The following is a 25936-nucleotide window of genomic DNA, read 5'->3' on the forward strand; positions in this document are numbered from 1 at the left end:
TACCCAGGCCACCAGGGACAGCATGAGAGCCAGCTTGGCCGAGGAAGAGGCCATTTTGCTCTAAGGACCTCCGCCCTCCTGCTTCCGGAAGGGCGCCTGCACGGCCTCCAATGCCCAGCTGTCTGGACCTGAGCTGGGAGGCCTCCTTCCAGGCCTCTGAGGCCCCAGATGTCGTCCTAGAGAAGAACGAGAAGGGGGCTCCCTCTGTAGGAGGCGCAGAAGTGCTAGAAAGGAGCTGCCCCCTGCGGATGCCATGGCGACCGTGGCCACTCAAGCTAAGCTACATCTGTCTGAAAACCTCCAAGGTCACCCTCCATCTCTCAGAATGCAGGGGTGCCAGCCAAGCAGAGGTCGGCTCATAGCGACAGGAGGCAGCCCAGGCCAGGGACACAGGAATGTTCTGGAAGCCCTGAGCGTCAGTCCCAGCTCCATGACGGATCAACAAGTGGCCTTGGGCAAGTACCTTAACTTCCTGGAGCCTGTTTCCTCATCTGTAAAGTGGGGGTCACACACTCACAGCGCAGAGATTCCATGTAGGAAGCCCTAAAGAGGGCAATGAGGCTCTGCCACCTCACAGCTTTGTCGTGTCCCAGCTGTGAGGCCATCGCAATGTCAACCGCCCCAGTGCTGTTTTCTTGTCTGTGAAATGAGGCCAAGAGGAGCACCAACCTCATCTGGTTTTTTAAAGATTAAATAATTGACTATATGTACACTGTCTCCTGTGGCCATCAGAAGGCACTATGCAGTGTGAGGTTCTATTATTAAGCAAATGCACTTCATTAGTTCAGAGCCCGGCCCTCAGTGTGTATTGAGAGTATGGAGTAAACGTTATTTCTCTTCTCTTCCCCACCCTCTTCTTACCCTCTTTTCCCCCTCCCTGCTCCCCCCTACCCCCCAGAAACTATGCTCCCAAAGGCTCAGAGAGCAGCTCCCAGGAATTCACACAGCTCACTCAACCAACACGACTGGATCCAGCTAAAGCCACACGAAGACATTTTCTTCTTTGCTCAGGGGTATAAGTATAGCCTTGGAAGTAAGCAGGACAGTTTGCCAGAGCAACCACAGATTACCAACTCGTTCCCCCAAAGAGGGGAAATTCGAGTAACATTTACATGAGATCAATGTTCTTACCTTCCGTCTACCACCTCGACCCCAAGAGGCCTCTGCTTACTCCCAGAAGAGCAAGACAACTGCTATTTGCCAAGCTGCACAGCTAGGTGTGTGTACATTTTACCCTTGGAGAAGAAGTGGGGTGGTGGGAGCTGTCATTTCTTAGAGCCTTTTCCCCTTTCTTCCTTGTAAACAGAGCCCCGATCCTGTGCAGGTATTCATTCCCCTCCAGGCAGCTGTATGCTTCAGGGAAAGTCAGTTCCCTCCCCAAGCCCAGGGGACAATGTAGATGAGCCTAAAATGCTTGCGGTAATTCCATTCTCTTTATGGGTTTAGGAATATGACAGAATACTGGCCAATGGGACAGGAGGGAGAGACTGCAGAGGGCTTTGGGAAAAGATTTTCTCAATTTCAATCAACCCGCAATAAAAAACAACACTGTGCTGCTCCTGATCCATGTGTTTAGTCGCAATGTGTGGGGCTACTGCAACAATTTTGTAACCAGGAGGGGAACCAGTCTGGTAGTAAAGCAAAATACATAAAGGCAGAGGCAAGAGAACCACAGAAGAGCAGAGCTCAAGTCCCAACATACTTCGCGAGGTACCTTCCCTTCCTGCCTACTTGAGCTTCGGTTTCCTTCTTGTGTAAGCCCACTCATTCCAGACTGTCTAGGACTTTCAGCCAAAAGATCTCGGCTGCTACAATCAGTGTCCAGACCATGAGACAGACACACAAATATGAACTAGACTCACATATGTGTGCATTTGAGTCTGGAGGTCCTGTGTATGTGTTCGCTGCAAAAGAATGAAGGAGCTGTGGATTCTTGTGCAAAAACAAGCTAAAAAGAAGTCACTGAGCAGACAGGTATTAAAGCCCTCATTACAGAGGGTACCGTACGGGCACAGACATACAAGTAACTCAGCATAGGGAGTGTGGGTGGATATACGGTGGCAGGCAGTGGGCACTGCAGTTTCAACCAAAAAATGACTGCAAACAAGGGGAGGGTAAAACAGAAAATTTTTAAAAAATGAACAAGAGGGTCGCCCTGAATTTCTCTGCCACCACCCGCACCCTAGTTGAGCCCACAGCTTTTCAGTCTCATTAACCCAAAAGGAAATTGGCCTGAGCCCTCTGCTCATCTCCATCCATCATTTCCTGACAACCAACATATTACAGTCCTGACTCCTGAAAGCATCTATCTCTGCAGCTGTGGATCTGGCAAAAAAATGCTCTTTCCAAGAGCTGGGGGAAGAAGTCGTTGGAGAGAAGGAGGCTTCTCATTTCAGAAATAACTTCAAGCTTGGCGAACCTCTATTTTTGACACCAGAGAGCTGGTTTCCCCCCGCAACGACATATCTGAATCAGGAATTGTAACAGTTGTACAAATAGTGCTGTCAAGGCGAGGGTGACCACGTCAACACCACATGGGCAAGTCGACGGAGCACTTCCAAAGTGCCAGGCCACTTCATCTCAAAAGATACCATCTAAGGCGGTCACATGAACTTAAAACTGAGAGAGGCCACAGGCCTTGCCAAGCCAGGCAGTCACTGAGTTGATAGGCTAGGACCAGGGTCTAGGACCACCTACACCCCTGCCATTTTCTTTTGTAATGAAGGATCCCCCATAACCAAGGATTCAGCCCTAGCTGGCTAGGCCCTTCCCTGGCTTACTCCACGCCCAGAGCATTATATTCCCTTCTAGAAAGAAAGAGGTGCTTTGACCTTCCACACAATGATTTGGGAACAGCCGCTTGGGAGCCAGCAGCTAGCATCTTGTCATTTCTCCTTCTGAGCAGCTCCTAGGATTCCAGTCCTAAGTGGCAGATCTGCCTGGAAACGAGGAATGCAGTGCAAATTTGGCCATGACTGACGTCTCCGGATCTGGGGGTTTAGGAAGTGTTAGAGGCACCTGCAAGAGCTTCTAGGCAGAGAACAACAGACAAAGACCCCTGATCCATTGGGTGAATGGAGGGCACTTAGTGCTGTGCCAGGAATCCTGAAGAATGCCCCTGCCCCAACTCTGGGCATTCCCACAGAACACAGCCACTTCCTGTCCCTCCCAGAGGCTTGGGAACGAATGTGACGGTGCACATGCCAAATGGGTTCAGGCCCATCTGGGCACCCTGTCAGATGAGTTACCACATCTGCCAGGGAGGCGAAAACAGACCCCCAGACCCCCAGAGAGCCCACAGTGTGATCCGCCTGGCACCCGTGTCCACAGAGATGCTCACAAGTATACCTTAAAAATCAGGCTTGGGGGCTCAGTAAATTTGGGAAATGTTGCCGACCCAAAGTACCTCTTGCAAGGCCGCGATGGTTTTTATCATTAAAGGCTCTCAGAATCCCAAGTAATATACATAGTTAATCCTAGTCTTCCCAAACTTGTTTGACGGTGGAACATCGTTGTTGAGAAACGCCTATTAACGTCCCTCAGGGCACAGTGGGAAAACACTGCATTAAAGGAACCCAGGGAGAGACAGGAGAGCAGTGAGACTCCAGGCTGCTGGCAACAGGTGCTTAGAGCTTGGGTTTCCCATTACTGACCATTAAGAATTCAGCATAGTAGGAATGGGGGCCTCTGGTCTCTGGCACACCTCCCTTCGAGTTACAACTCAGAGGACATGGAGATGATGCCCATTTTCTCCTGGAGAAGGGCTCCTGGAAAGGGGAGTACTAATAGGGGCCAGTGCTAACGGCAGAGCCCCCTGCCACCCCTCATGATGGCGGCAGTGGGGAACCTTCTGCCCTTCTCCTGCCTTTTAGCTTCTGCCCATAAAATAGGAATTTCTATCCCCCTGGAAACATGGGAAATAACCCCCGGTCCTCCCCTCAACCTGTGTTCTTGGCTTCTCCTTGTGAGATGAGTTACCTGCCTGCAGGGTGAGACGGCCGCGCCCATCACCTGCTGGCACATGTCCCTTCTGGGCAGGGCAAAAGGGGAGACAGACCGTGACCTCCCGTGCACCTGGATGGACAGTGTTTGCTCTGCAGACCCAACTTCTGCCTGTGTGTCTCAAGTTCAAGATTTGGGAGATGCATCAGAAGCCCATTTTGGATTTAAGTCCAAGTGATCGTCTGCAGTCAAGCAATAAAGCCCAACTTCTGATGCCTCTGACCCCTGTTGTGTATTTCTCAGCTGCTTCAGAATTAGTACCCTTGAAAACCCAACTAGACTGGATGCTTGGATCCAGATGAAGGAGGGAAGAGTAAAGACATCTCTGGGAAATCTCGAGTTGGAAAGGATCTCTGGAGAGGAGTTAATCCTCTTACTCCTTGAAGACAAGACTATGGCCAAAACATCTCGAGAAGACACACAGTCTTTCTGCTTCCAGGACTCTGGACAGGAAACAAGGGACCTACGCCCCATCTTTCTCACTTTCAGCTGTTGGGAGCAACTACCCCCAGGCTCACATTCCACCACAAAATGACATCACTCCAGGCTGGGGGGCTTATCATCCTTCAGCTCCTCCACCATGAAGCACATGCTTATCTTCCAAGTACTTCTTTTAAGCCAATTACTGTGTATTTACAGTGAGCATAATTATACCTCATTACTTAATTAGCGTGACTGCATGCAGCTACTCACTTTGCGTATGTGATTACGGCAGAAAAGTACAGGACATGATATGCAACACAAAGGCCGGTTGTCTTGGCCCAACAAGATGGACATGAGTTTGTGCCCTTGGACAAGCTGCTTACAGCTCCAAAGTGCATGCTTAGAAATGTCTATGGTTTTCAGATGATTTAGGGGTAATGGCATCATTTCATTTTTTTCTTGCTGGGACAGAGAAAAAAAAAAGATAAAATGCCATGCTTAGATTATGCCTAGATCTGAGGGACTTGGGGGTCAGTGCCCAACAGAGGTTAATGTTGGACAACCTTCAGGACAAACTCAAGCATGTGTGCCTAGGCCTTAGACTCCCAAGGCATTCCACTCTGCTCTTTTTAGATCACCCAGCTCTTTTTAGAAAGAAAGGAAACTGGGAATGTGAGCAATCCTTTCCTCCAGAGACCAGCTCACCAAACCTCATGTCACAGGATCCTCAAGGGTCTGCTACTTATTCTAACTGCATCTGAAAGTAGGACTGAAGAAAATCAGAGGGGAACAGTCCCAGTCTACGTTTACGATGCTCTGTGGAAGACTGCCTAGCAGGCAGGCCCTGCAAATAGCCAGTCAGGAAAAGGGGAAGGCAAAAATGTCACCTTTAACCTTCACCAAGACTGGACCTGCAGCTGGACCTACGGTTGGACTATCAAGATCCATCCAGCAGAATAGAGGAGGAGATGCATCGGAATCCCCACCCACTCCTATATTCCTGAGTCACGTGGAGCTAAGCCTGCCTCCTAAACCACCCACCGGGAGCAGGGGGCAGTCCCGGCATGCCAGCCTCCTCTTTTCAGCTGCACTCCCAGAAGACAAGCTCAGTCCTGTAACCAGATCCCCTTCCTTCCATCAGGCGAGTCCATCAAGACTTCTGCTGGAGAAAAACCTAGAAAGGCTTATTTTGCAGTAGCAGCTGCTGTTCCCTCCACTCCTGGTTCCAGGAGGGGCCCCAGCTTTCCAGACAAAGGAGCCCATTTTCCATGTTTCATCTCCAAGTCCATTATGCTGAGCTAAGTGGCTGGGAATAAACACCCATCGTTACCCTGCGCTAAGCGGTATTTGTTAGTATAGAAGGTGACAGAAATCTGGGTCGTGCCATTGCACTATTAATACTGCAGTACACATGGGGGCTCCTTGCACCCCACTGCAGCTGGGAAACTGGCCTCGGTAACTCCCCTTCTGGAAAGGCAGGCTCCCTGGCCCAGAAGAGGAGGAGGAGACAAGCCACGTGCACACTCTTGATGGAGGAACCACTGGCCCCAGCTAAAAGGACAGTCCACACACCTAGCAGCCCCAGGCTGAGTTATTTTTGTGGAAGTCCTTGCCTGGTAGGCTGGTGTGTTAGGGGGAGGCATCAAGCAATCGCCCTGGGGAGTGAGGACAGGACCTCCAACCAGCTGCAGTGCAGCCAAAGAGGAAGCCGGGGGGTCCTCCACTCTCTCCCAGGGCCCACTCAGAGGACCTGCCATTTAATAAGAGCTTGATGGATGTTTGTTGACTGGCCAAGGGATGGAGGAGACAAGAGGTGGAGGGACCTCAGGACAGTAAGGGGCTATGAAGAGGACCCCAGAAGGGAGCTGCCAAGCCAGCCAGGGAGGATGAGTCCTTGGGGACTTGATTCTGAGGAGAATTCGGAGAGAGAGAAGTGCCAACAGCCAGACCAAGACTGATTTAGCCTCATGACCTTGAGCTGAGTTCTCTGGGAATCCCAACCCTAAGCAGCCCATCCACGGAGCTGCCCTTATCCAGAAATGCAGAGAAAATGGAGCCTCCAGGAGACCATGAACAGATCACATGGTGTTTGTGAACTAGAATGCCAGGCAAGCTGATTCCAGAGAGAAAGCATAGATGCTGGCGTCACCAGGCCTGGGTTGTAATCTCCACCTTTCTCTTAATAGCCATGTGATTTGGAACAAGTCATTCAAGCTCACCAAGCCCCAGTTTCTTTACCTACAGAAAGGGGGTGCCAACCTGTCCCTCAGAGAGCAGGAGAAAGACTGCACATGATAACAAATGTGAAAAATGCTGGCCCAGTGTCTGCTCCAGAGGAGGATGCTGGCGTTTCTAGAGGGCCCGAGCTGCAGAGCGAAACACGCTCACCAGGCAGCGTCGGACACGGTTGGCATCTTCTTCAGCTATAGATTGTAACTGTGTTTTCTACAGAAAATGAGGAAGTATGACACATATGAGCTTCCCCTTGGGATAAACTCAAATTCAGGTTTGGGAAACAGAACACACATTTTTGAGAAGGGACAGGATGACCTAAGGTTTGATTCAAAGTCACGGCATTTACTCTGAGCCATGGGTTCCCAGGAGGGAAAGGTCACTTTGCAATAGTGTGGGCCAAGCAAGAGGTTGGAAGTGAGCCAGATGTGGAATGACAGACAGGGTGAGAAGGGAAGAAAGGGGTGCGGGGCGATGTGGAGGGGCGACGTGGAGGGGAGACAGGCACTGCAGGCAGGCGCCACGCTCGCGCAGCAGTGGGTCATGTGGGATTGCAGATCTGGAAAGACGCGACGAGGGGTAAAGGTTGGTGAATTCCCAGCAGAAAGGTGGAAATAAGAGGCTCTTGTCCCAAGGGAGCCACCCGCGCCCTGCAGATCAGCCATGGCTGGTAGTGAGTCCTGAGGGTCGGGGCCATGCCTTTCCCATTCCCCATTGCTTCCAGAGCCTAAAAGAAGCCCTGCTACAAAACCTCAATAAATATTTATTGAATAGATGAAAGGGAGGAATTCAGCACAGTGTGAGTGACTTGGATGCTAATGAAAAGGAGAGACTCAAAGGAATATGGTCATGTTTTGCAAAGAGATCAAGGATAGAGAACTCAGTGGTTCCAGGGGAAACGTTAGGAGGAATGGAGCTGCAGGACAGGGCCACAGAGTGGTGAATAAAAGGTGAACAAACATACAATATCCAAAGTGGGAGGACAGAGGGAAGGACGGCTGCCCAAGACCAGGGAGGTCCCTGTTTACCACCCCGGAGACAGAGTCAAGCTGTGAATAAAGGCAGATGCCCTCAGCTGGGGACAGAGGGCAGGAGGAGGGGCGAGGGACACAGTTTCGCTCCCCAGATGGCCTCTGCTCTCTCAACCAAGAGGCAAAGGTGTCTTCTGGGAATGGGTTTTGGAAAACAGGACGAAAAGAGAACCCCAGGGCCTTAAGCAGAGCCAGGGAGCCTTCCAGCTGGCCTACGGGAAGGAACCAGCAGCCAGCATGGCCCAGCATATGCACGGCTCTTGCAGCCAGCCCGGGGCTGGCACAAGAGTGACAGTCAGTCGAAGGCCCAACGTTGCTACAAATACCTCCTTAACTTCCCTCCAGTGAGCCACCCACACCAGCCCCCTGGCTTCTCTTTCTGCAGGACCCAGCCCCAAATCAGCTGTGTAACAAGGAAGGCTGTATCCATTTCTTGATGCTTTTGAGAACCAGGGGGCTTTAAATAAATAATGAAGGGGGCGCCTCATGAGGCTTCAGATTCCATACACATTCCCGAGTGGGAGCATCTTCTTTATTCAGCTCTTCCAGAATCCTTGGAAAGACGGAATAAATTCAGAACAAAGGCAATGCCGAGTGCAGAGCGCTTGTAGGGATGTAGGCACGGCGACGCGAGTGTCTGATAAGGACTGTACGAGGTGATCTCTAAATATCCTTGCGGCCCTGACAAGCTATGAAAAATGCTTCAGGCCAGATTGCAGACAGACAGAAAGGGAGAAGCCAGGTGGGGAGCAGCAACCTAACTACCCAAGCCAGAAAGGTCCCACCACTTAGATAAACACACGTGTAAAGAAAAAACATGTGCTTTTGTGCTAAATCCATCATAGACTGGACTTGGGGAAATGCTGTGTGAAGTCAGGTAGCACTATGTCCCTGCAATTTTCTTCCCCATTATACACGTTTAAATGGAACAGGGAAGGAATCAGATGGGAGAGCCCCTGGGAGATCCACAATATGAGCATTTCTCCATCCTGAGTCCCCTATTTCTTGCCATCCCCCCAAAGTAGTGACCCCCAGCCTGGTCTGCAGCATCATAAATGTTCTCTGCTTGTTTATCTGCCCAGGCGCATGTGGTTTTAATTATTTATGATAGTGTCTCATCACACACGGGGATGTGTCTTGGAGTCACTTCCCTTGACTGATGAAGGCTTTGTAATCAGAGACCTGCTGCCTCTCAGCTGGTAAATCTCGGCTGAGTAGGGGGCTGGGGCTCCTTTCCCGGGTCTGCGCGAGTCAGTCATGGATTTGCAGAGGGAGGGGCAGCCACACGCGGTCACAAGGCTCCTGTACATTATTTATCCTTGCCACACACGTTTCCTGAAAACAATTAAGAGCCATCGGCTGTCTCCTGACAGGACAAAATGCACTGCTTCCCTGGAAAGGACACTTTCCCTAATACTGGAGGGTTTTGACAATCTGGAGTCATTTGAGGATTTCCCTTCAAAACATACTGTGTTCCCCTATTCCCTCAAATTCTTCAGTAAGGCTGCTTCTCCTCCATCTCCACCGGCCCCTTCTTATTTACAGAGAAATACTGTCTGGGTCCTTAGAAAGTCCACTTTGAATCACAAGCCCAAAGAGCTGCAAAAGGAAGGTTTTTCCTCCTATTCTGATGACCCAGAGGAAACTTCTACCGAATGTCCAGATTCACCCCATCTGGCAACTGCACCAGTGCCCTGGTATGAGGTGCTCACGCCAGCAGGGACAAGCACCCAGGACTCCCTCCAAGAAGCAAGGGGTCCATTCTCAATACTCGTGGTTTCTGTATTCACGAATTCACATACTTGCTAAAATTTACATGTAACCCAAAACTGATACTTGCAGCATGCAGCACTTTGATAGTCACTCAGACATGTGCGGACTGGTGGAAATGGTGAGTCGCCCGACCCGCACACGTCCCAGCCGAGGTGGTACAGGGCTATGCTCTGTTCTTCTGCCTCGCCACTCATTCTGTAAATGTCCTTTCTGAGGTCTGGTTAAGGACACTTCTTTTTCTTTGCATATTTGCGCTTTTTAGTGGTGATTCTGCTGTTTAAAATGCCCCCCCCACCCCCCCCAAGAATAGTGCTGAAGTGCTAGCTAGCATCCTAAGACCAAGAAGGCTGCAGATTGCCTCGGGGAGAAAACAGGTGTGTCGGATACAATGAGGTTTGTTCTGCTGGGAGTCACGGTGCTGTTGGCCCTGAGTTCAAATTAATGAACCAATAATACATATTAAATAAGGTGTCTTTAAACAGAGCACACATAAAACAGGTTGTGTATTGATCAGTTGATTAAAATGTTCTGACCTGGTGCTTGCAGGAACCTAACCCCATATTTCCCCTAGGGGCAACGGTTCCGCGTTCACTAATTCAGTGTTGAGGGGGACGTTATTGAACAGGACTGCTGTGAATAATGAGAGTCAATTGCATATTCAGCACAGCAGTGCCTAAGTCTCTATTCAAACACCAGCTGATCACTCCAGTAAACTCAGCAACAATAACCCTAGATGGGGCTTGAACACATGCTACCACCACAGAAGGGCTTTCCTTCCAGCCACACCCAGCTCAGTCCAGGATGAACCCGATCGGAGGCAAGAGCTTAGCCAGAGCAGAACAACCATTCCTTGCACTGTGCTGCCCACGGTTTTCCTGGAACACAGATATCTTTCTTCCCTTACCCAGCCCTGGTCCAGAACCCAGGTATCCTTCCTCTAACTGATACTGATGGGGGCGTCCGATAAACACCGAGAGGTTCTGGAAGACACCCATGGTTGGAAGGCAAACAATGGCCTGATTCTCATTCAAGCCCAGTCCCTCCCAATATGGTGATCCTCTCGCTAAAATTCAGGAGCCAGAAAAACAGAAGCAAAGGTCAGTGGGGTAGCCAAATGCCCACTCTGCTAGAATATGGCCCCATGGGGGCAGCAAGAGTTCTGTGAGCTACAGAGAGTGTGGCCCATGTGCAGAGAGCTCAGCAGGGGCAGAGCAAGACCAGAGGCAGTCTTCCTAGGCCACCCCTGGACTGGTTGGGAAAAGAAGAGAACAGATGGTGGAAGCCTGGGCCCGGCGATGGGGAGCTCACAGCCCCCCAGGACCTTGGTTTTCCTGTCTTTAAGATGAGGCCTTAACCTAGCCTGTCCCTCTGTCCCCTCTGGCTGTACACTATCTTCAGGGGCCTCGGCACTCTCCCCTAAAGTAGCTGACCATTTTGGGAGGCAGAATCAGTGGGAGGGAAGGGGTAAGCAGTGGTGTTGCTGGGCCTAGGATGACCTTGGGGACACAGCGAGAGGCACCCCTGCTGGGCGGAGGGCCAGCCCCAGAGGTTCTGGGAGCTGGGGGAGGCCCTAGCATAGTTTAGCAGGACTACAGGGAGGGCCTGGAACCACAGGAGGTGAGAGGTGAGGAGGAAACAGGCACCCTGAGCCGTCTGGGCTGAACGAGACATCTGCAGTGGGACATGGGGGGTCCTAGCAGGGGCTGGGATTGGAGTCTCAGGAACTGCACACTTTGGGGCACTGGGGGCGGGGGCAGCTAGAGAGTTGTTTCCATTCAAATGGTACTCACCACCCTTCACCCCCTCCCTGCTGTGGAGGCCTGGGTGGAGGGTCTTATGACTTCAGGGGCTGTTTTCTGGACAGTCAGGGTACATTTCCTAAATGCACAGGCCAGGTCGACAGGGAAGACCAGCCTTGTCTGTGCCCCCTGTCTTACTGGGAGCACCTCTCCACGTGGGGCTGGGCCTACTGCCTCCAGGCCACTCCCCACCCCGAGCCCTCTGCCTAGGGACCTCTGCACCAATGGAGTCCCCTTGCCCAGGCAATTTTTCAAGTTTTGAGACAAACAGTAAGGGTCTCTTAGAGTGTGGGAGGTTAGCAGGTGGTAGGTCACCTCAGAAGGTTCCAGAACCCCAGCTATATGGTGTACTGCCATGCCACCCCCAACCCACCCAGAAGGGAGAACATTCTACTCTCTGGTACTCACACGTGTCTGGCTTGTGACAGCTGTGTCCCTGTCGGAAGTACTGGGGGTTCTCAATGACCGGGATCCGCGTCATGCCGATGACCACCGTGTCTGGCCCGGCGTCCAGCGATGAGGGCGTGGTGATGCCGTGATTGATGTGGTGCAGCGGGCTGGCTGAGTCCTCCTCGCCGCTGATGACAGCCACAGGGCCTGCGCACAGGAGACACAGCCCCAGTGAAGTCACACCCAGCCAGTGCCCAGCCCTGCCCACAGACCCTCTGTTTTTCCCACCATGTTTTCCATAAGAATAAAGTCCATTGTAAGAGTCCTCCCTGAATACTCTGGGTTCAGAATTCAGAGTCAACCCTTAATTCTCTTTCTCCAAGGAGAGAAAAACAGCCTCCCATCACACCACAGAAACAGCTACAAAGAAAAGAGTGCATCGAAATGATTGACATAAATTATGCTCACTTCCCCCATCCAAGCTAATAATGCAAATTTTAAATAAGTTTCTTTGCTTATGTAGCAACAGTGGGATTTTTAAAAGAGACCCAGCAGTAATGTGCACCCTGTCCCTCCTCCCTTCAAGAGCTTTAAAAACCATTGATGGGGGTCCCACCACCCCACAGATTCTGCTTCGTTTGGTCTGGGGATACAACCTGGCCATCAGGATTTGAAGACCTCCCACATGAGCCCCATGAACGGCCAGGATCTAGAACCTCTAACTGGGGCCTTGGGGGCTGAAAGCCTTTCCCGATTGGCTGTCAGGTGCCTGGGGGCGTGGCATACAGTTTTCACTGGGCTCTGCTATCAACTCTCCCCAGGGCACAGGGAGATACACCAGTGTGGGCCTGGATCTAAGCTGAGCCAGCTTCCCTAAGTGACGGTAATTAGGCTGCATCGCTATTAGCCTACGGCCAGCCTGGCCGGCTGCCCCACTCCTGGAAGGTCCATATCGCGTCTTCACCAACCCCAACGCCACCATTTTCTAACCCAAAGAAGAAACCCGGCAAATCAGGTCACTGACAAACACAAGCTGACAAAGATAATTACTGCGGCTGTCTTGGTAGACCAATGATTCTGTCTGGTGGTGCGATTCCCCGACGCATACAAATATAAAAGTCCTGTAAGGTGAATTAGCTGTGACGGTGGCTTTGTACAACTGGTGTTTTAAATGGCTGCTTGGCAAGACACATGGTCCCAAGACAAACTGCCGGCTGTGATTTGGGTTTGCAGCTTGAACAGTATTTCCACCGTAGAAACCCATTACATCTCCCGGAAGTTTATGGGGAGAATACGTCCCATCAAAGAGCGAGGTGGAGTACCAATGAGGCAGAACTAAACGGAAGACGAGTAAATGCAATCTGAGGACCCTGAATTCTACTCCGTCAGCACAGACAGGCTTATTCCAACCCATGACAAATGTCCGCCTGTGTCTGGAGGCATATGGAAGAGTACCGATAAGCGGCTGCCCAAAGACGCGCGATGAATACTGGCCTTGCAAAGAAGGGCAATTGCTGAGAACACCTTGTAAGCTTTTAGAAAAGCTTTATGTGATTTCAGTTAAACATGGGAAGCTGAGCCCTGGTCTTTAACCTTCTCTCCTCAAAGTCCACACAAATACAAAGGAATTAGAGACGTATTTGTGCACAAAAGAAAGAGAGTGAACAAGAGGAAATAGGATATTTCATCAAGGTTTTGGAATATGGAAAGTGAAATGAGGACAGCCCACTTACAGGCGAGAGGAGGTCAGGAAGAAAGGACCGCTGGGGCTGTGAGGGGTGTTGTGGACCGCTGTCCTGGGGAGGCCCAGCACTGCAAGGGACAGGGTTCCCCGGAAGGCTGGGGAGGCTCAGGGCTGGAGCAAGGGGCCCAGGCCATGACCTGAGCCCAGCCCAGCCCACCAGCGCCTGATGGTTTATTCCTGGAGTAACTGAACCCGAAGGGCTCCCGGGAGGGCCCGGGTGAAATACAAAGCTGGGTGCCTTCTTCCTGCTTCTGGAACAGCACAAACCAGGAATAACCCTGCCAACCCACCCACCCCGCTTCCGGTCTCCTCTCACCCCATGCTCTGCAGACCAGGGCACAATTCTGACCTGAATGGCTCAAAAATGACTTCTAGATAGTAATGTCATCAGAGATCTCCAATGAAGTCAAGTTTACGCTGTGATCACGCCGTAGCAAGGCCTTCTTAGGCCTTGACAAGCCCACCTGTGCACACCAGGGGCTTCTGGTATTCAATGCCTAAACAGAAATAAACAGTCTAGGATCACCAGACACCTCAGCAAAGCCTCAGCGCGGAAGAGAGAGTGCAAGACAAACAATCAGGAACCCACAGGAAACACAGGCAATTTGGGGGAGAAGGCTAGTCTTTCATTTAAATCACTAATATCCTTAGAGGGATAAATGAAGACATTGCATCCATTAAACAAGATGACACTCAGAATGTGAACAAGTAGAGGGAAGGACAGGGTCCTTGGGAATCACGAGCATCAAAATGTGAAAGTCAAAGAAAAGTGAGAGTTAAGGTCAGGGCTATTTTCCAGAAAGCCAAACAGGAAAGAAGTGGTAAATAAGAAAGAAAAGATAAGAAAGTTAAAGACTTAGTCCAGAGATTCAACATTTGATGGGGCAGAGTGGGAAGAGAAAATAGAAAAGATGGGAGAATAAAATATTATGGGAAAACTTCCCCAAATTACTTGTCTACCAAGTTTCCAGCACAACTAACATATGCAGGTGTGCCTATGCTTGCACACACACACACACACACACACACACACACACACACACACACACACACACACACACACACACACACACACACACACTTAAAAATCAAGGCACAAAATCATGACATGCCAGAATCCTGAGAATAAAGAGAAGATGCTAAGAGCTCCCAGGAGAGAGGGACAAGTCACATTTCAAAAGGGACAGGAATCAGGAAAACAATGTTGTTACTGTACTGAGAAATCCCTTCAGAATTTTGAGGCACTAATGTTCAGCCTACAGTTCTACACCTAAAATTGTATTCATCCCTTGTAAGGGCAAAAGAACGGTATTTGCAGACGTAAAAAACTGACGTCACCCTTTCGTAGGAAGCAACAGAAGGGGGAACTCTGCAGCAAAAACAAAGAAGCAGATGAGGAAAGAGGGAGCCTGAGACACAGTTTCAAAAAGGCCAGATAACAGGCACCCCTCCCACACCTCGCCCCCTGCTATTCTCAGTATTAGGGGATCTGGGTTGTTACAGAAACACGGAAGAAGGACACGGAATTGGAGGAATTTGGAGAAGACACAAGACTGGGACGTAAACCTTCTGTGAAAAGCTTTTTCTTTGAGCCTGTGTCTCACTGAGTCAGTGGGCAGCAAGTGTCCAGAGAGCATTCCAGGAGCCCAGGATCTAAAGCACGCTCTGCTTTCCCCACACTGCTCCAGGATCTGAGCCGTGGGAGAAGCAGGGCCCTGGTACAGGCTCCCAAGCCACGGGAAGGGGCAGGGCCTCCCAGTCATGCATCTCAGCAATGAAAGAATAAAGCAGACTTTGGAGCACCAGAGAACCTGGTATGTAAGGGCAGAAGGTGAGGGAGGAGGGCAGGAAAAGGAGAAAGAGAAGAAATGGCCAGAAAGGTAGAAGAGAATCAGAAAAAGGATACTGTCTTAGAAGTTAGAGAAGGAGAATCTCCAGAAGCTCGGGAGCACCGCGTCCCAAAGCCAAGGAGGGTCAAGAATGAAAGAGGCCACTGCATTTGACAATGAGAAGGCGGCTTCAGTGAGAGCAGGTGCCACAGAATGGTGCAGCAAAAACACAAGTTATAGTGGGCGGAGGAGTTAGTTGGCAAAATCACCATCCTACCAACTTTTATCACCGAGTGCATCCTATATATCAAGCTCTGGAAATGTACCTTCTTTAACTTTATAATGCCTCTGTGAAGTTGATACCAGTATTTCCCCTATTATACAGAGGACGACACTGAAGCATACGCAGTGACCCGCCCAAGGTCACACACCCAGCAAAGAAGCGGTGATGCTGGAATTCATACCGCCAGGGTGGCCCTGGAGTCTGTGCTCCCAACATTCCCCTGCTCTGCCTGCCTGAGAGCACAGACTATAGGGGAAAGAACTTGTCCAAAGGATACCGGATCGCTGCTGGTACATTGGCCTTCCCATAAGCAGCTGCCTTCAATTACAGGTCCTTGAGAATGGGGACAAGAGTGAGTCACCTCATTAGACTCCTCGAGATGGATTACAGGTCATTCATCATGGCCTCCTCCTCCCAGAGCCACTGAACACTCTTATCCAACTACAACCACATCAGGAAGACCATTGGACTGTCAGACTGCAGTCCAATCTCTGAAGCCCTCTTTCTTATTTCCACTCTTCCATAAACCACATTCCTTAAAATAAAAGCCAATAAAGAATGCCTAGACCCATCACATCAAAGGCTGTAAGAGGAGGCCCCTGCAGCCCTCCCACCTGCCTGCACGGAGCCCAGGGGTGCTTGCCAACAGGGCCACAGCCGGTGGCCGGCAAGACCTTTGGACAGGGCTGGCCTGGGAGGGGCAGGTATTTAGCATCCCTGGACCTGAGCTCTAAAAGTCAATCTCAGGTTCACCAATTGTAGTAAGTATGCCACTCTCAACGCACAGGCAGACGGTCTAGCACCGGCGATGGGGCGCCGCTCTCACCCCTCCATTCCAAATTACACAGTCATTCTGTGACACAGCACTAATACACAAAAGGAAAGAGGAAAAGGCCTGCAGCCTTTCTGGTAAGTTCAAGCTTTTCAGAGAGAGCCGGGAGGAACTCAGGCTGCTTAGACATTCACATCACATGATTCTCTTCCCAGGTTCATTTTTTTCTTCCTCAGACTGGTGGTGCTTTTTGCTCTTCCGTAAGAGAACCACTGGAGAATTAGAGCAAGCGCAGTGGCCCTGGCAGGTGTCTTGCCCTGCAGGACGGTCCAAACTGTCTTTCCCTCTCTGCTCCTTCTATGGAAAAAAAATAAGGGGGCAGAGCCAGGTATGGCGCAGATTTTCCTAAGTGGTTGACTCCAACGTGGGAGGCAGGTTCGCCCAGAAAGCAAAGGTCTCTGATGAGACATGAGATGGATTTTCTCTGCAGTAGAGTGAGCAGAACTGCCATCGCAGAGGAAGTAGGGACAGCAGGTTATGGTGAGGGCCACAGGGGCCACGCATCCTGCAGAAGCCTCTGGTGAATCAGGGTCCTTAGTGAAAACAGGGGAGGTGGGAGGAGCGCATGGCACAGAATGAGGGAGGGAACAGCAATGTGAGGCGTTAACAACGCAAACACTGCCCTTCCAGATCAGGGACGGACTTTCATGGAATCATTTCACCAATGTCCTACCCTTGTCATGAAAATCCCTTTCTGTTCCACCAACTCCCTAACTTAAAAAACGTTAACAATTCTCAGAAATTTGACCCAAAGAAAATCAAGTTACTGGTTTAACACAATGGCACTCTCCCAGTCAATTTGCAGACCTGGTTCTTATCCAATTTCCAAAGGAATCACGCAAGAATGTGCTTATAGCAAAAGGAAAAGGGGAGAGAAAATAAACTAACAGTTATTAAACACCTACTGTGTGCCAGCTATGTTGCTGAGCATCTTGTTCTTCTAATTTGAACCTCAAAATATACTGTTATTCCCATTTAGTAAACTAGAAAACTGATCCTCAAGTAAGTTCAATGACTTTTCCAAAAATCACCCAACCAGGAAATGATGGAGCTTACATTTGAATTATGTTTGTTTGTCTCCAAAGTTCTTACTCTTCCCACCTAACTACCCATCTTTTCAATAGTATGGCTGATACCAAGTATTTTTTTACAAACAGATTTGGTGTACATCTGTGAGGTCATACTAACACTTCTGAACCAAAGCATCTGGGAATAGATGACCAAAAACGTTCAAGTCTGGACCAACCTATATAAGATAACTTGGGGGCAGCCAAGACCTACATTTATGGTCAAATGTTGTGAAATTTATTGTGAAATCCTGGGACCAGTATCCATCCATTTCCGATTCTTCATTTATCCTTATACCTCCTTCTAAGGGTAACAAGCTCACGTACCAATTCAGAAAACCTTCCTAGGAACCGGGATCATTTTGAATGCTGTTAACGAAATATTTCCAAACTCTGTTACAACTGCAGTTTTTTGCACCCCTTGAATGCAGATAGTACCCCATCACTTTGGTTGGCTAGTGAAAAGTGAGAAGGGATACGCATCACGTGCACACGGAAGCTTTAAGATTCAGTGTCTGGTCTGCCACATTCTTCATCCTGCCTTGGCAACTATGGAAGCATGAGTCCCAGTCAGCCTCAGTCCTTAAGACAACATTGAGCAGAGAACTCCAGGCAACACCTGGTGCACACGTGGCACAAATGAGGAACACAGTTTTAAGTCATTAGGATTGGCAGGGGTATTGTTTGTTATCACAACATAACCTAGTTCACACTCACTAATACAGGAATGAAACCATCTCCACATTTAACAATGTTACTTTAATCTTTTCCTTAGATGGGTGTTCATGAAATCCTCAAATTATCTTCAAGAAATCTTTACCAAAGTGCTATATGCAAAAGATGCACTTATCATCCTCAGTGACGTAGTTCATCTTAAAATGCCTCCTCCTACCTCGTCTCAAAACTGAGTTCTAATCTAATCTAGTTCCACACACAGCCAGATCATGACCTTCTTTGCTGAAAAAGCCCCTGCCCCCTCCCACCCCAGATCTGACTTGGGAAGTGAAGAAAACCAAACCTGGACGGGTCTCATGCTTTTTTAATGTGTCAGAATGAAGTAAACAAGCCAACATTTGGATTAAGAAAATGATTTTTTAAAAACCTCAACCTTTTCCTACTGATAAAAATCAAACATTGACATGTCCCTGGTGGGTGAGAGCTTTGCGTCAACAAATCTGGGAGCTGGAACTCATAAAACAGAAGAAGGGAAAGCACAACAAATACAATTAAAAATCCAGCCGTGCCCAGACAGGGATTCCATTTAGTGTCTCATAAAAAAGAGCCTAGTCCTCAGAGGCAAACAGGAGAAAATCAATTTCTTAATTTTTATTGGCAGATGTGGGACAGAAGCCAAGTGAACATGGGCTGTGCCCAAGAGCGTACCCGGGGACAAGCCACTAAGTGTCCGTTCCTGGGCCAGCTCCTGCACTCCCTCCCCTCTCTGTCTCCTCCAACTTCCAGACACACTTGACCACTGTGACCTCTGGGGCTTGCCGGGTCCTACAGGCGGCCCAACAAGGCATGCCCTCCCCGCTGCTCCGCCCCTCTCCCTGAATCATTTCCCAAAATATAAGTTTTATTCTCTGGCTTTAATTCCCTCCCAGCCTCTTACAGGAACCAAAGGCATTGTTTGGGCCTCATAGCATTCATTGCTTGGAGGTGTCACGTAGTGATTGAAAATGATGCTTCTGATCAACCAGCCCAAGAATGCACACGTAAGGGAAGAGAAGGTAGGGCAGGCACTATAGACACCTGGATTCCCTTGTCTCAGTTAATCATCAGGAAAACCCTGGGATAAGGGGTAGAGCCTGTTGTCCCAGGAATGCACTTGAGAAACCGCAGCTCAAGGTATCATAATTCGCCCAAGGTCATGCAGTTAACAAATGGTAAACAGACCCACATCTAACTGACTTTAAAGTTTGGGCCCATTTCACGGATCCATGCTGCCTGACTCTCCAACATCGTTTTCCTGACATTGGGATAAGTTATAATGGATCAACCACAGTCTCCTTCCCACTCCCCATCTTTATTCCCTGAGATCATGTGGAAGAGAATTGGCTTCATTTAGGAATAGTGTTCATGACATTTCCAGGAAACTTTAGACGCACTACCTGTGCATCAGGTCTAGCTGGAAGGGGCAACTCCCAGGAAGGAGTTCATAGGTATCAGAATGGCAGGCAGCAAGGGGCTGGAGAAGGTAGAAATATGCAGCTTGAGGGAAGGCAAATGGCATCAGCTTTCTCCAAAGACTCTTCATACAGACAGTATTTCAGAATACCCCAAGCATACACAGGAAGCAATTGACCATCTTTGAATTGCACATATAAGTCAACTCGAGTACAAATGCTGGTGTGTTGGTCCAAGGCCCCAGGGAGTCTCAACATTTCTAAATTTGGCCTCAGCCACTGTATTGTGATTAGTCAGTGTCTTCCCAAAACAGAGACCTAGAATGAAAACACTTCTGAACTGCAATGCCTCTAAATCTTGGCTGCTAAGGAAAGCCTGGATTTATAAGTGGGGAGAAACCAGGCAAGTCCAATGGCTTCTCCCAGGCATTCTGAGATCGTAACCTCATTACCAAACCCTGAGAATCCTGTGTTCACAGCCAGTTCGTCCTGGCTCGGCACAGAGTGCATCACCTTATTTCAGACAAAAAAGATATGTTTTCCTTTATTAGAAAATGTTCCCTGGTAAGATAGCAGGCTTCCTCGGGGCCACAAGTAGGGAGGGCAATGAGAACTACACATCAAGAGCCTTTGGGAAGGGGAACACGTGATGGATGATAACTAGACTGCGGCAATAATTTCACAATGTATGCAAATATCGGCTTATTAGGCTGTATGCCTGAAACTAATACGATGTGATATGCCAATTATATCTCAATTTAAAAAAAGAATGGGGGTGTATTAAACCCCATAATCTAACAGCTATGGGAACCCCTCAGATCCATATGCCATATTATTGCGCATAAGGCATTCTCTATCCGTGAGTTCACTTAATCAACACAGCAACCTAACTGGATACTCGATAGGGACTATATTCCCCAATTCAGCAGATGGGGAAACCAAGGCTCAGAGCTCTTAAGGTGACCTGCCCCACAGTCAGGAGCACACTGTGGTTTGTTTGCACCGCATCTTCTGACTCCCGATCCAGGGCCTTTTTAAGCTCACATCAGTCTTACTTCTTCTCGAAATGCAAAGGGTAGCCATGAATCTCTTTTTCTCCTGGGCATCTAAGATCCCGAATGGCTTTTCTGGGAGCTCGGAAGACAGTCCGCCAAACGGATCTCTGCGGAAGCCGTTGGGAGATTCCGTGATTTGGGCCGTGAATCCCTGACCTAGGATTAGAAACGCACAAGGAGCGACTTCTAAACCGCAGAGCCAGCGTGGAGGAGGGGTAAATGGAAAGTGTGCCTCGGAAAAGGCAGCAGAGGGCCGAAGCCAGCCCCGGGAATGCCCAGCAAACGACCCCACAGGACGCAGATTCTCACGATCGGCCCTGGAGGAGACAACAGGGCTGTCGCGACATTCCCAGCTCTCCCCGTGGCCTCTGGAAGAGGACCCAGGGTTCCCTGTTGAGGCTCAGAGTTCAACAGCCCCTGACGCACATCTGCTGGGGGCTGTGCCTTCCCTGAATGGTGCACCCACTCACTGTGGGCAATGAGCACAGAGCAGTCCTACAAAATATCACTTTGAAACTTATTTATGCCTGTATTATGATTTTTATCAGAAACAGGGTCCTCAGAAACCTATGAAGAAGTCATTTCTGTCTTTGACCCCTACATGTGCACCTGTCCTGTTGCTAGCCTGTAACAGGGGCAACACCGACCCACCCCCTTGCTCATCCCAATTCAAACTCTCCAGCTGGTCCTAAAGTCTCTAGATGTTAAATCCCTAAAGGTCAAGGCCTCTATTCTGTATATCTTTGAATGCCTTTGGGACCCTAATAAAATGTCTTAAATGCAGCAGGCAATTAGAAAATGCATGTTGTCCAAGTGCCCAGATACCAGTAAGCACGGCCTCCCCACGTGTGCTGGCTTCCAGAGCTGCTGTAACAAATCCCACAAGCTCAGGGCCTTACAACTACAGAAATGGATTCTCTGACAGTTCTGAAGGTCAGAAGCCCAAGATCAAGGTGCCAGCAGGAACATGCTTCCTCTGAGACTTGGTGGCATCCTTCCTCGCCCCTTCCTAGTTCTGCTGGTGGCTGGCAGACCTTGGGCATTCCTTGGCTTAGAGATGCATGACCTCCTGTCATCACACGGCATCTCCTCAGGTCACATGGACTTCTCTCTGCATGTGTCTGTCTCTGTGTCTCTTCTCTCCTTTTTATAAAGCCACCAGTCAAATGGGATTAAGGGCCACCGACTCTAGTATCGCTGCATCTTAATGTACATCTTAATTACATCAGCAAGGACTCTACTTCTAAAGTCACATTTGCAGGTGTCAGGGGTTCAGACTTCAACACACCTTTTTGCAGGGCACAGTTCAACCAAACACCAAATCTCCCATCTCTCTCACTCTCGGCACTGGCCCTGCATGGCAGTGGCAGGCATAATGGGGGAAATGGCATTAGAGGGATGGTGGTAAGACTGAAGAAACCACAAGCTCTGGGGTCCATCGGGAATCCACTCTGTGGGCATTTCACCTTCTGGGCCCACATCCTAGGGACTGTAGCAGTAAGCCTGTTCTAGAATCCTCAAAAGTGCCCTCACATTTTAGTTCCTGATTCAGGCCTCACCATACTGGCCCTTCCCACCCACATGCTCACCAGAGACCGTCTCAGGTGCGGGACCCCGAGCCAGGTGCCGGGGAGGAAGACACATCCCCAGCCATGAAGAAGCCCCCAGGTCTACAGGGGGAACACACCATAAACCAAGAGACATGGCACATGTGATGAGGACCCCATTGCAGGTGTGCCCGGAACAGTGGGATGGCGCATGGGAGACAGAAGAGGAAGGGGAGAGGGGCGGGCAGTCCCGAGAAGGACGCCAGGCCAGCAAGCACTCTAGCCCTCAGGCCCACCGCCCATCACCCCTGCAAACAGTCCTTGCCCTGCCCCAGAGGACTCGCTGGACCTCCTGCCCCCCAGGTACTCCTCTGCCCACGTGATGGCCGTCACCTCCGAGGCACCTTGAGCCTTGGCACCCACCTCCTCTCCCCACACACAGGACAGCAGTTGGGCAAGGGCCTCGGCAGCCTCTGTTTATCTCTTGGCCCCCTCATCCCTTTCACAGACAAGCCGTAAAAATGATATAAGCATTTCATTCGAACAGCGCTGCAGCGGGAACTGGGGAGGTGCAGAGGGTCGATTGATTTCCAGCATGCGAAGGTATAAACACAACACCAAAATCAATCAAAATAACACCATATCAACTCTGTGATCGCTCCCCTTGCATGGCACTCTCTGTATACTGGAGCACCTGTCCCTGATTACATACTGGCCCCCAGTTTGCTGAGGGGGCTCCACGGGCCGAGCCAGCGCTCAGAGCACCATTCGCTCTAAGAAGCCCCTTCAGTCTCACAGGGCGAGGCAACGATGTCACAGGCATGCTCCCCATCGCGCTGGAAATCCCATGTGTACCCCAACAGACGTGCCCCTGAGCAAGACCGTGCGTGAACTCACACATAAAGTAACACCAGTTCACTGCTCATTAAACAGGTGTGTCAGGAGACTTACTGGTCTGCATTTCTTTACAATTTCACCCCTTTTCCATCTCACCAAGCTATTTCCATGGGCAATGTATACAATATACTCAAGTATAATAATATACCAAGGATACTGAACACTCAAACTAGATAGCCCAAAAAGGGGTGATGAGTGGGTGAGAGTGAGGAGGATTCTGGCAGTAGTGAGTGAGCCATTTTGTTTTTCTATAGATGGACACATGGGCCAGGTTGGTTCAAAGGAAAAGAATCCGAAGATCCAACTATCTGAAAATGCACATTCTTCCTCAATTTGTGACCCACCGCAATCACGTTTAAGGTGTCACTCTTGCACTGACCCCCAGATCAAAGGATATGATTAGACCTACCAATTCATAAGAACTTGTCCTTTCCATGGGACCTGCTCATCAAAACCCTGTTTCCTCATGAATCCATTCACCTAAAGGAGGGTCAGGTAAGAAATTAAACCCTGCTGAAGAGACTGTTATCTCCCCATTCAGTTCAGATACGCTTAGTTCTTAATGACTAAAAGGAGGGTAGTCATGCATCTGGATTTTCCCAGGGCAGTCTGGTTTATACCTGTTGTTCCAGCATAATTATTAATAGTGCTTCATTTGGTTTGGATGATAAATGATATACTTGCCCTAATAAAAAGTAACTTAGGCCTCCTGTGTATGGGATGAGGATGCAGGGCAGAGAAAAGACAGTCCAGGTGGAGCCAATTGCTGCTTTGGACTCCAGACACTAGAGGGCAACACCGCAAGTGAGGCAGGGAACCACTCTAGCCAACCTGCATCCCCCATATGTCTCTTCAGAATATCCATATAGGACATTGTCCTTGGGCAGTCAATAAATATCACTTGATGATGATGATGTAGCAATTGATTTTCCATTCCCTCTGTTCCCCTCTCCCTCCCCCCCCTTCCTCAGGGTACAGGTCAATCAATCTTAGACCATCTTGATCTACTTGGAAAGCTTAACTGCCGTGAAGCTAAACCACTTGTCCTCTGGCTCCAATCTCTTAGAGAAATTAGTGCCAATGGAAGTGTCAGTATCAATTTCATAATGTTATTGGATGAAGGCAAGGCTGGGCCAAGTCCCATATTCCTGACGGGCTATCAGAGTGATGAGGATTATGGGTAAGGAGACAGACAACTCTGACAGGAAAGGCAACGACCCAAGATCAATTAGACTGACAAGACTATCTTCAAGCCTTATCACTGGATGCTGACACTGGTAGTCCCCACAGAGATTTGGAGAACTGGATGCAGAGCTTCTCTGGTGTCTCCAGGGGTAACCAGAGAGCCTAGAGGCTTGCAAAGCAGCCCTTGGCTCTACACCTCTCCCAAGAGAATCTGAACAAAGGGTTCTAATAAAAAAAGAAGGATTTTTGCTGTCACATGGGAAGACTGAATGTCTGGCCCCCGTTTTTCTTTTTTTTTTTTCTGCCTTCTAAAGAAAAATGTCAAGATCGAGTGTAGGCTACATATTTAAATTTAATTCCTTTGCAGAGTCAAGGGAAGGCTTGGGATTAGGAAAATGGAAATCAAGATCTTGTAAGTCAAACCATTCTAGCAGGAGAGGAGATTTATCATGGAAGGCAAGAGCAAAAGATGGATGCCACCAGGGTCGTGAGTTCTAATCCAGATTCTTACCTTAGCATGGCTGTGAACACAATTGTACAGAATCAGGAACCAGCCACATTATTTCTTTGGGGCTCAAATGCCTCCTGTGAGGTCAACATAATCCCCCACTGCAACATTGTAAAGAAATGAAATGCCAAGAGAGCCAAGGGCAACAGAGGGATCAGAGGATGTTTTTAAGATCTGCAAAGATGTGCAGAAATTGCTTCTCTTCTGTGCTTCATAGAAGCACAGAAGCAACCCTGGAGCTGGGGATGCTGTAGATGATGGGGCTGAAAAGAGTCAGCAGGTCCTCTCTCCTGCTCGGGGTTCCACACACAAGAACATGGATATGATGCTCAAACCACTTCTACAGGATGCCGATTATATCAGATCCTCTAGCCTGACAGTTTATTTCCCTTAGTTCTCATGAGTTTATGTTTCCAGGGCAGCAGACATTAATTTTAAGCCTGTGAGGGTACAGCAATTTAAGCAGGTTTGTTTTATTATTTTTTAATTGCTTAACAATATTGTTTGTTAGCATTCTATTTAAAATTCCCCAGTGTTTCATAATGGAATTTAAATTCACCCTATTTTAAAGGGTCCATTTCAAAATATGTGTGTGTTTATCAGGTTAGCTAACACCAATATTAATTAGCTCATCTTGACATTGACCTAAGCAGTTCTGCAAAGCAAAATGATACATGGAGAACGTTAGTATGTAGCAAGCCTTAGCTGGATAGTGTAAACCTTGGCCAAGAGGCTGTTGTCAATATTATCTGGAACTACTGAGTTCCCAAACACAATGAGAACATTGGCCTAATATGCAAATATGTGAATCAGGGAATTCCTCCCAAGGTGCCTTTAAATAGCAAGCCCTTTAAGCTGAGGTATTTTAAGCTCGGTATAAAATACCCAGCTGAGGGTATTTTAAGATCGTTAGCCAATGAAAAAGAGGTTGGGAAAGAGAAACTTGAAGGGTTAGAAGTTCCCACTAATCAAAGATGGTTCAGAATCAATGACTAAGCATCTCTGGAATCGAGAGAGCATGAGAAAGTAAACAAGTTTTGTTAAGTACACACATGGCCTTGTTCTCATGCTGTGACCCAAATGTGATGTACTTTACACTCAACCACTTGGAAACATCTCTATCAGGAAAGTTTGAACAGGTTGTCAACTATTTCCCTATAATAGTATCTATGTTAAAGGTAAGAGGTCTTCATTATATCAACAGTTTATCCCC

At 49.0% G+C, this 25936-nt stretch overlaps 1 protein-coding gene across 5 annotated transcripts in view; it reads right to left on the reverse strand.

Moving 5' to 3' along the window:
• Nucleotides 1-25936, reverse strand: part of NTRK3 (neurotrophic receptor tyrosine kinase 3) — a 350817-nt gene that overhangs the window by 142163 nt on the left and 182718 nt on the right. For all 5 annotated transcript variants that reach the window (XM_057494679.1, XM_057494680.1, XM_036931897.2 and 2 more), the window contains exon 13: nt 11669-11857. In XM_057494679.1, the coding sequence (XP_057350662.1) occupies nt 11669-11857 (189 nt within the window). The remainder of the gene's footprint in view (nt 1-11668; nt 11858-25936) is intronic.

This window comes from Manis pentadactyla, chromosome 18, assembly GCF_030020395.1.
Source record: "Manis pentadactyla isolate mManPen7 chromosome 18, mManPen7.hap1, whole genome shotgun sequence".
NCBI classification, from domain to species: domain Eukaryota; kingdom Metazoa; phylum Chordata; class Mammalia; order Pholidota; family Manidae; genus Manis; species Manis pentadactyla.